This window comes from Hydra vulgaris, chromosome 10 (assembly GCF_038396675.1).
Source record: "Hydra vulgaris chromosome 10, alternate assembly HydraT2T_AEP".
Taxonomy (NCBI): domain Eukaryota; kingdom Metazoa; phylum Cnidaria; class Hydrozoa; order Anthoathecata; family Hydridae; genus Hydra; species Hydra vulgaris.
Window position 1 is genome coordinate 47730001 of NC_088929.1, and position 12500 is coordinate 47742500.

General features: G+C 26.7%; 1 protein-coding gene across 1 annotated transcript in view; it reads left to right on the plus strand.

Annotated features, from left to right (window-relative positions):
• The window catches only part of LOC136086625 (receptor tyrosine-protein kinase let-23-like), a 198004-nt gene that overhangs the window by 146574 nt on the left and 38930 nt on the right, over positions 1 to 12500 (plus strand). The window contains exons 17-18 of the mRNA XM_065808839.1: positions 8308 to 8449; positions 10810 to 11033. Coding sequence (XP_065664911.1) covers positions 8308 to 8449; positions 10810 to 11033 — 366 coding nt within the window. The remainder of the gene's footprint in view (positions 1 to 8307; positions 8450 to 10809; positions 11034 to 12500) is intronic.

A 12500-nucleotide genomic window follows, 5' to 3' on the forward strand; every position in this document is an offset into this window, starting at 1 on the left:
TATATATTTATATATATAAATATATATACAGTTAGTAGATTTTGCTGTAACTGGCTTAGTAAGGCAACGTACATTAAAGGATACTGTGTTAGCCTAACCGATCATTTATTGTTCTTAATTTATATAAAATTTATATAAAAAGTATTCTACACAATAGAGTGCTCATTTATATAAACAGTTTTTTTTTTTTTATTTTATACATCTTCGCCTCCAACAAGGTTGCAAGCAGCCACTAATTAAAGTTGGAAGTTACTGAAAGAGAAATGATGAAGATTGCAGAGCAAGATAACGATTGACGGATGACTTAAAAGCTTGCAAATTATATGAATCAGGAAATTAAGATGAAGGATGCGAATTCCAAAGAGCTGATGTTCGAGGAAAAAAATTAGACGAATATGCGTTTTGGAGCACTTAGGAACAGTCACAGAAAAAGGATGACACTTAATTGAATGACGAGTAACACGAGAATGAATTTTAGTAGATGTTACAAGAGACGCTTGCTCTTTAGAGCAGTGCCTATTATAACATATGTAGAAAAGAGAAAGAGAAGCAACATTACGACGATGTGATAATGGTTGGAGACGATATATGGTTTCCAAGAAAGATTGGAAGTAAGAGTTAATCCTAGAAGATAAAGAGTAGGTGACTCATCGAGTCACCTACTCTTCATCTTCTGGTTACGGTCATCTAACAGGTTATTACTGTTAGCTGATTTGCTAACAGTAATAACCTGTCAGTTATTACTGTTAGCAAATCAGCTGTAGTACGAGAAGATCTAAATCCATATTGATGGTCAGAAAGTAAGTTATTAGATTAAAGATGAGAAATTAGGTGTTTGTTAATTAAAGATTCAAAAACCTTGCGAATGATAGGAAGAAGACTTATGGGACGGTAGTTAGACGAATCAGATCGAATTTTGGAAATTAGGAATAACAGATGCCGCTTTTCAGCAGGCTGGAAAACAAGACTCTGATAAGCACTTGTTGAATAGTTTTGAGAATATAGATGACAGCTCCGGAGAACACTTCTGCAAGACAATAACAGGTATGTTGTCCGGGCCACAAGTTATAGAAGAGTCTTGGCAGGAAATTACCTTAGATACAGATGCTGGAGTGATATGCATGTTAAGCAATGGATCAACCTGTTTGTTGGCAATATCAGGTAGAACGCAACTAGTGGAATCAAGAGATGATATTGATGAAAAGTTTTTAGCAAACAATTCGGCTTTGTCTTTAGGTGAGGTGACAAAGTCTGAACCATACAAGAGAGGTGGAATTATAGATTTGCCCTTATTATTGATATTATTAAAGATTCTCCAGAAGTCACGAGTGCCTAATTTTTGAGAGGAGATACGAGATTTCAGGACCTGAGAATAGCGATTTTTGGCGTTAGACAAAACCTTTTTACAATTGTTTCTAGCAGTAATAAACAGACGTCTGTTTTCTGGAGAATTATTTTGCTGATAAATATGGAAGTAACGGTTTCGAATGGCAATCGCAGCAGCACAGTGTGAGGAAAACCATAGAGGAGAGTGAGGCTTGACCTGGAAACGTCGAGAGGGAATAAAAGATTCCATGCCAGCCTGAATCCACGAAGTTATGTAAGGAGCACATTTGTCGACAGGAAGACGAAAGATTTCTAACCAAGGGCCATCACGAAGAAAATCACGGAAAGAATCCCAGTCAGCTTTACTGTAGTTGTAAGAGGTTCGATAACAGGGGGATTCAGGTGATGAAGAAGAATGAGATATTAGTTTTAGAGAGATCAAACTGTGATCAGAAGAACCTAAAGGTGAATGTGGAGAAACTGAGCACTGATTAGGATCAGAAACAAGACATAAGTCGAGTAGAGAAGGTAGATGATTCGAGTTGTCAGGAAATCGAGTAGGAAAGTTGACTATTTGAGTTAGGGATTGAGAAAGGCAAAAGTTGTGGGCTTTAATGCCTGCAGAGTCACTGGCACTAGAGCCAAGCCACTCAGAGTGGTGAGCATTAAAGTCACAGACAACAACTATATTAGCTGATGGATAAAGAGAGAGGGCTTGGTCAATATGATCAGAAATAATGTCAAAAAGAGTGCAGTCTTGAGATGAAGGAGAGCGATATAGAACAAAGAGAAAGGCAATAGAGTTAAGTGGTACTAAACGAAAGCACATGAAAGAATAGTCTGTGGATTCAAACCTAGTTTCACGACAAATGGGTGAATTCCTACGAATGTAAATGCCCAGGCCAAGCATGTGACTATTGGAGTCTTTACGAATTAGAAGCATATAACCATCAACACTAAGATCACAAGATGAGACAGCCGAACTCAAATTAGTTTCACAAAGAGCAAGTAAGTCTGGTGAACTTTGCAAGAGATAAGACTCAACAGAAGAAAAGTTACTTCGAAGACCACGAATATTAGTGAATGATAGGTTTAGAGAACTTGGTGATGATGATGGTTTTTTGTGTTTTATAATTTTTGGTACTTTATTCATTTTTAAATTAGATTGAAGAACTTGACTCAAAGCATAGATAGTACTCAGAACACTGTTTATATGCCCAAGCAATTGCCTCTTTACTACTAATAAAACCTAAGCCGTATCAAAGGGCTTTAAATGTGGCCTCCGCAATGCACACTAAAAGTACAAACAGGGACACCATCCATGCGCAACATGGCACTGTTAATACTTTGATATTTTTTAGCTATTGATGGAATCAGCCTCTCTGAGAGCTACCACAGAGTTCGAGACTACCAGCCGGCCTCAGAACCATAAAACTGAGTTTTAGAGCTGTACCCTCATTAGGAGATATTAGAATGAGTTGCCTAGTCTTAAAAACAGAGTCACAAGCAAAACCCATGCATTGAGTCAAGAAGATCCAGTATTCAACATCCTAAGCTGGAAAGAATGTATTAAAAATACATCTGCGCCAGCCTAATAGATGAAGAAGGGGTGCGAGGCTGGTCAACAGATAGAATCTGTTTACCCCTTAAGTCTTTGCCTAGGAGGCCTTCTACAAGACAGTAGCCAGGTGCATTTAACATCTGCCCAAAATGAGTATTTTTATCGAGACACCATCTCTAGCCTTTACTCAACCAAGAGCCCCAAGGCAGGGGGTGTTTTAAATCGGAGTTGGCATCTCCTAGCCTTTGCCTAAAAAGGCGTATCCTACAAGGCAGCAAGACATGAAGCAAATTGTACTGGGTTACATGTTACCAGCAGCAGGATAACCTGATCTGACTATTCTACACAATAGAGTGCTCAATGTTCTGATCTGACTATTCTACACAATAGAGTCTGACTATACAATTCTACTCAATAGAGTCTGACTATACTATCCTAAACATTAGAGGTCTGACTATTCTACACAATAGACTATTCTACACAATAGAAAAACCTGATCTGACTATTCTACACAATAGAGTGCTCAATGTTCTCAAAAGAACAGAGCAATTATAAATTAGTAGAAAATCACTTAACAAAATTTTTTTTCCATTTAACACTGTGTTTCATCAACAAAGATTCATCAGAAATGAATGATCAAATTAAAAAACTTCAATTTACACCAAAAACTAAATTGCAGGAAGTTGCAAATGTCTTAACTACTGTAAATTTTTACACATTTGTGGAATTTGCTGACACTATTATGAAAAGAATTCTTTAGAAATAATTACTTATGCTACTTTTTGAATTGTTTTTTTAAAAAGGGTAGTTAATGTAAATAATAATTGAACTCATTTATTTTTATAGTTTTTTAGGAGAAACTTATTTTCGTGCCTACATTTACAAATTAGTTCCGATCTTTTGTTTAATAAGCATTCTTATTAAACTAATGCTAATTAAACAAAAGATCGGAACTAATTTCTTAATGTAGGCACGAAAATAAGTATCTCCTAAAAAACTATAGAAATAAATGAGTTCAATTAATATTTACATTAACTACCCTTTTTAAAAAAACATTTGAAAAAATAGCATAAGAAATCATTTCTAAAGAAATCTTTTTATAATAGTGTCAGCAAATTCCACAAATGTTTAAAAATTTACAGTAGTTAAGACATTTGCAACTTCCTGCAATTTAGTATTTGGTGTAAATTGAAGTTTTATTAATTTGATCATTCATTTCTGATGAATCTTTGTTGATGAAACACAGTGTTAAATGGACAAAAAAATTTTGTTAAGTGATTTTCTACTAATTTATAATTGCTCTGTTCTTTTAAGAACATTGAGCACTTTATTGTGTAGAATACTTTTTATATAAATGAGCACTCTATTGTGTAGAAAACTTTTTATATAAATGAGCACTCTATTGTGTTGAATACTTTTTATATAAATTTTATATAAATGAAGAACAACATTTGATCATTGATAACATTGATCGGTTAGGCTAACACAGAATCCTTTAATGTACGTTGCCTTACTAAGCCAGTTACAGCAAAACCTTCTAACTGTATATATATTTATATATATAAATATATATATATATATATCTATATATATGTATATATATATATATATATATTTATATATGTATATATTTAAATGTATATATAAATATGTATATATATATATTTATACATATATATATATATATAAATATATATATATATATATATATATATATATATATATATATATATATATATATATGTATATATATTTATATGTATAAATATATATAAATATATATATATATGTATATATATATATATATTTATATATATATATATATATATATATATATATATATATATATATATATATATATATATATATATATATATATTTATATAGACACATATATATGTGTACATCTACCTATCTATCTATCTATCTATCTATCTATCTATATATATATATATATATATATATATATATATATATATATATATATATATATATATATATATATATATATATATATATATATATATATATATATATATATATATATATATATATATTCGCATATACATATATATATATATATATATATATATATATATATATATATATATATATATATATATTCACATATATATATATATATATATATATATATATATATATATATATATATATATATATATATATATATATATATAATGTATATATATTTATATGTATAAATATATATAAATATATATATATATATATATATATATATATTTATATATATATATATATATATATATATACACACATATATATGTTTACATCTATCTATCTATCTATCTATCTATCTATCTCTCTCTCTCTCTCTCTCTCTCTCTCTCTCTCTCTCTCTCTCTCTCTCTCTCTCTATATATATATATATATATATATATATATATATATATATATATATATATATATATATATATATATTTATAAGTATATATATATTTATAAATATATATATATGTGTGTGTATATATATATATATATATATATATATATATATATATATATATATATATGCAAAATATGTGTGTGTATATATATTTGTGTATATCTATATAAATATATTTTATATAAATATATTTATATAAATATATATGTATATACTTATATATATATATATATATATATATATATATATATATACATATATATACTAATATATATATATATATATATATATTTATATATTTATATGTATATATATATATATATATATATATATATATATATATATACATTTATATATATATGTATCTTTTTGTGTATATATTTGTATATATATTTGTATATATATATATATATTTATATATATATATATATATATATATATATATATATATATATATATATATATATTTAAACAACTTTAAAAAGTATTCTACACAATAGAGTGCTCAATGTTCTTAAAAGAACAGAGCAATTATATATTAGTAGAAAATCACTTAACTAAATTTTTCCATTTGACACTGTGTTTCATCAACAAAGATTCATCAGAAATCTGATCAGATTTCTGATGAATCTTTGTTGATGAAACACAGTGTCAAATGGAAAAATTTAGTTAAGTGATTTTCTACTAATATATATATATATATATATATATATATATATATATATATATATATATATATATATATATATATATATATATATATATATTAGTAGAAATATATGTATTTATATATATATATGTATTTATATAAATAGACTTTTATATATTATTAATTTATCATAACAGTAAAAAGAGATTTTTATATCGAAAAAAAGTTAAACCAATGACCCGAAAGTTATTATATATGTAGAACATATATATCTAATGTTTAATAAAATTACATATATAGAAATCTTACAATCAGGTTTTTAGAAAGTTGATTTTAAATAAGTAAACAAATCTTTGATTTACACTTAAAAGTTTTTAATGAAAGTAAGGTTTAAGTACGCTAGGATTTTTTTGCCATTTTCTTAATTTGTTTTTTTGTAAAAACTTTTTAATAATGTACTGATCTACATTAAAAATAAGGCATCAACATCTAGTTTTCAGAAATCAAATGACGAATAAACGGTTGTCGTATTATGTGTTCTTTGTTGTTAAGAACCGTAGCCATTTTAAAAATTTAAAAATTGTTTCGTATTTACTTACGCATGCATAACTAAGCATAGCAGTTGTAAACGACCGTGAATTATATTATTTATGATTATAATGAGAGAAAATTCAAAATATTTTAGAAATTTATAAAAGTAAAATAGGAAATACAAGCGTACTAGGAAATTACGGCGTCCGAGTTGACTCTTCTAATATGATGCGAAGTATAATTATATTTTGATGGTTATCTAAATTCTGTCCATTTTGCGCACTCGTTTTAGAATGTTTACCGGGGGCGTTGTGAAATAGCTGTAAAACTTTAATTTTTATTATTACCTTAATATAATGCCTTTTTTAACTTTTTATTGATTTTAAAAGTTTTAAATTTAATTAAATGATTCATAATAAATAAAAAAGTCAAATTTTTAATTATGTTTTTTATAAAAACATAATTTTTAAACCCCCTTACTGTTTAAAACAAGTGGAGGTTGCCGCGCGGTAAGTTCAATTCACCAGCTTGATTTATCTTTTTAAATTTTTGTTATTTAAAATTCAAAATAATAAAAAAACTTTCTTTTTTTTCAATGAAAACTTCTGTCTTCAAAAGCATATTACTGTGTATTTTAAAAAAATTAAAAAAGAATAAGTTAAAAAATATATATATATATAACCTTTGGTTTAAATTGAACTTGGACTTCCTGCCTCATTTATCAAACATAAATAAGTACTATCAATTAAATTTTAAGGAGATGTTGCTGCAATGCAATTTTCAAGTGAAAGTAAAACTAAAAAACTTGATATATGTTTTAGTATGTTTTTAACATTACATAATGTAATTTATATATATATATATATAAAATTGCTGTGACTCTTTCTCGCTTTTACCTCAATTGCAATGTCTGCCATGAGTGCTATGTCAAACATGCTCGAATGAGTACTGCTATTAAGTTAAAAATAGCTCTTATTGAAAAACAACACTGAACACTTTAAAAAGAGATTAGAAAATAGGAATAATAAAAAACAACTATATAAAGCAAATGACTCTATAAAAAGCAAATAAACTCTGATTTCCAACAACTTTTAACTTAATACTTTCTCTTCATCTATTGCTTTCAAAAAATTCTTTTCATCCTTTGCTTTCAAAAAATCGTCTTCATCTTTTGCTTTGATTGCTAATGTCACATTTATATATCGCTTTTATACCTTCCCCTTTCCCCTATCTCTGAAACATTAACTATCTAAGTATTTGTGAAATATTTGTACACAAAATAATAATTATATATTCATGTTGTGTTATTTATGTATCCATAATTATGCACAAATTAATTAGTGTGCACCAAAATTAATTTATTGTGACACTTAAAGTAAACATGTCCAGTATGTTTACTTAAAGTTTCGTATTTCACCAAAAACCTTATAATTTTCAGAATAGCAATAAAATGGTCGTCTAATATTCTTATTATACTTAGTATATATATTAGTATATTTAATTTTTTTTTAAGTTTTTTTTGTTGTTGTTGTTATGATGTTATATTTTTTTAATTTAAGTATAGTCTCCAATAACCGCAAACAAATTTCATTAGCATTCATTAAAATACGAATATAATATGAATATGAATATATATGAATAAATATGAATATAAAGCCAATTGCATCAAAGATTATATTTAAACAAAGTTTATCAGCACAAAAGTTAAATTTTAAAAAAGTTATTAACAGCACTATAATTATATTTTATTAACTTTGATATGTAACTAAATTCTATTTAAAGTTGTTTATTTACTTTTGCTATGTTTCATTTTAGACAAAGCAACTGTTATCATTCTAGCAGTACTAGTTCCTGTTTTATTTCTTCTTGTTTCAATTCTAATTTTTGTTGCTGTTTGTTTAAAGAAGAAATTAAAATCCAAACAACCTATGCAAAATCCGTTCCTTCAGATAGTTGAGTAAGTAATACTAATGTGTTTTCGGTTTTGAAATCAATATTTTTTTTAAACCTAATATCATTAGCTCCACACTTGTTTAGTTTAAATACCTTACCATAATGCTAATTTCTTATTTAACTATAAAATTATAGCAAATTTGAAGCAGTTTTGTATAAATGAATTTATTAAGCATTAAGCCATTTTGAAGATCAGAATTGAATATTTTTATTGTGATAACCGGGAAGAGTACCATTCCAAGTTTAAAAGTTTTTTTTACCTTTAACTTTGTTTAAACTGGATACTTTATGTAAAAGTTTTCGTTTTCCTGGGTTAGTTACTTTTAACTGTAGTTAAAGAGCCTCACCTGCCTATATTTATGATTCTGGTCATGGCGTTAACCTACGCCATGAGCAGAAAATATAGAATAAGTTAGTAGAACAGTGTGTTAAATAACTTATCATAAATTAGCAGTGAATGAACCGCCTAGAAAAGGTATAAATTTTTTTGGCAACGGTATTCTTTACCTCTTTTTTTGCCCATATTTTTTTTCCTTAATGGAAAGAAATTATTTTTTTTGATTCAATTATTTCTTTATCTCAATATATATTTTGAGAAAACATGGGTATCAGTTTTAATAAAAATTTATGTAAGAATAATTACACATAAGGATAAAAACCATTAGGATAACAAAAAGGAGATAGGTATGGGATTCACTTAGAGCTTTGCAAAACTTTTTGTTTGCACACTTAAGAAGTTTTTAATGTTGTTTATTTTCTTTTAATTGCAAACACATGATTGTTGTAAAAATGATACTAGAGGACATAAAAGAATTCTTTATTTTATTGCTTTTGGGAAAAAATAATGAAAATTTGAAAAATTCAACAACTAATTTATGTTTCTAATGTATTTATAATGAGTTAAAATGCTTAAATAGTAAAAAATATTCCGAAGACATACTTTTAGAAATTGCTAGTTATTCTGCAACAATAGCAGTTTTTAAATGCTACCCAGCCAACATTAACGTACAGGTACCGTACGGGGCCCATACGGGTTGTCAACTGGGTCCCGTTTGGCAAGACTAGCGGTATTCTGCTGGATCATGGTCGAGGTTTCCATATTGGGCCAATATGGGTATGCCCGCCGGGTATCCCATATGAATCCTATTCAATACCCTACTTTTAAACGGTAAGGGGCCCATTTGGGTTTACAAATGGGACCCATATGGGAAGCCCATTGGCAACTCTCCGGATCTTAGATATGGTTTTATTCTGGGGCCCCTATGAGTATGCTTGCCGATTATCCCGTATTAGTCTCACGAAGTTTACTCATTGAAAATCTTGCAAAACTACGTTTAAAATGTTTAAAATTCACAGAAAAAGCAATCTCATATAACTTGATTGGTTTATTTCAAACAGAATAATTAAAATTACACTGACGAAATTAAGCAAACTTTTAAACGATTCAGCTTTAGCTATAACCTTTAGCTGATGAATTTAAAGCTGAAGCTAAAATATCAGCTGCATGTTTTTTTTAATACATGTTTTTTTATAACATATGTATTTTTTTTAATACTTAGAAAAATATAGACTTTTACCCAATATTCTTTAAAACAAAAGAGTATTTAATTACATTACTTCTAGTCATGGTAATAAGCAAAGGTACTATTTACTCTAATTATTATATTTCTTCCCTAAGTTCATGCAACTCTATCATACAAAGTCTAATTTTAATAAAAGAAAGGTTATTGCTATTCTTATTATAATTATATATACTATCATTACTAATAGCTATCAAAAATACATTCTGGTTGTTGAAGTCACTTTTACCCATATCAGGATGCAAATATTGTCATCAGTCAGTGTGCACCGAGCACACTGACTGTTGACAATATTTGCATACTGATAATATCCTTAAACAACAAAGTGTGGAACTAACTAAACTTAACTTTATATGATAAACAGTTACAAATAAATGTGGAACTATAATAAATGTTTAACTTTATTGAACTAATTAAACTTAACTGTGATAACTGAATGATTTGTGTTATAACTTAACAAATATACTTTGATAAACTACTTTCAAAAAAGTTTTAAGTAGTATCACTATTAGTAGCTTTTTATTTGTTGGCAACTTTTTGATAAGTTTTGAGTAACTCAAATTGTAATATAATTGGAAAAGAACCCAATTGTTACAACCTAAACACATTAGATCACTAAATGTTGTTAACTACGGCATTGCTAAAAAAGTTTAAACAAGTATTTTCACGAGTAAAAATTAGTTCATAGATTGAAGTTTGAAAATTGAAGAAAATTGAAGTAATTCATTATAAATTTAAAATCATTAAAAAAGTTAGTTTAAATTTTTCTTGCGTAATTTTTTAGAAATAACAAGATAGCAAATGAAGTAATAGGAGATGATTGGGAGGTTTTTCCTGAAAACTTTACTATGGTCAAAAAAATTGGAGAAGGAGCTTATGGTACTGTTTTTGTTGCTAAAATTGATGCAAAGATTCTTGCTAAAACAATGTATGCAATTCAATCCAGGGCTTCTTTGCCTGATATTAATGCAGATTCCACTAGTAATGTTGCTGTTAAACTTTTAAAAGGTTTTTGTTTTACATATTGCTTTTGGTTTTTTTATTTCTTGTTTTTATTTTCTGTTTTACTTTTTGATAGAAGTTTTGTATTTGTTAGTTTTATAGGCATCCTGAACTGTTTTCCATCGGATTTAGCACCATGTAGTCTTTTTCTGACAATCAAGTTTATTTTACGAAAGACTTTAACTACTCTTTTCATTCTAAATTGATAAAATTACGCCTGATTATTCTTTAATAGAGATTCACTTTAAGTACATTGTAATCTTTTACACCTTATTACAGATCTAAAATTCAATGAGTTGCTTAATTGTTTATAAGTTAAATTTTTTGTCAAGTAGATCTAAAAAACAAAAAGAACCATATTACACATAGGCGCCTTATTATTTTCATAAATATGACTTTTAAATGAAACTGTTGTTACCATGATTTTCTGGGGTAAGAAAACACAAATTTCATCTTCTTGATTTTTCTCAAATATTGCTTAAACTTTATTATTTTAGTTTTACTGAATTGAAATTTTTTTTCCAGATTCGGTAAAACGATTTGTGAATATTTTGCTGGTGATACCGTTACATGAACATTCAATCTATATCGATATAAACTTTCAATTGCAACTTTAAAAATCTTTTGTTTTCTTTCTTCTCTCTTTTTCAAATTCAATTTTTTTACAACAAAACAGCAGGGCCTTCAAGTAACATCCCAAATACTGATTTATAGAGATTGATGTGACCTGTTAAAAAATACTTTGTAAAATTAAAAGAGTTTTAAAATCTAGAAGTTATTAATTTTTGTTCATTCTTAACCCCACTATTGTTTATGTTTTAGAGCGTGAACTTTTTAATAACCTTAATGTCTTTGAGAGCCATCTTACTCTATTCTGCAGTACTTTTCATCATTTTGTTTATAAAAGTTAAAACACCTCCAACTTTTTCAAAGTCTTGCAAAATCTTCCAAGTCTAATTCGAAATCTTGCTTGTCTTGTATTATTAGCAATAATATCTTATGCTAATTATTATAGTAAGTATTAAGCTGCAAAGAAATGTTAGTTAGGGTTTTTTGGAATATTTGTTCCAAAACTTAAGACCTTTTAGTAACTCTAGTTTTGTGTTACTAGTATTGCAAACTTAAATGTTCTAAAGACAGATTCTTGCAGTCTCTAAGTCTATATATATATATATATATATATATATATATATATATATATATATATATATATATATATATATATATATATATATATATATATATATATATATATATATATATATATATATATATATATATATATTTATATATATATATATATATATATATATATATATATATATATATATATATATATATATATATATATAAATATATATATATATAATATATATATATATATATATATATATATAAATATGTATATATATATAAATATATATATATATATATATTTATATATATATATATATATATATATATATATATATA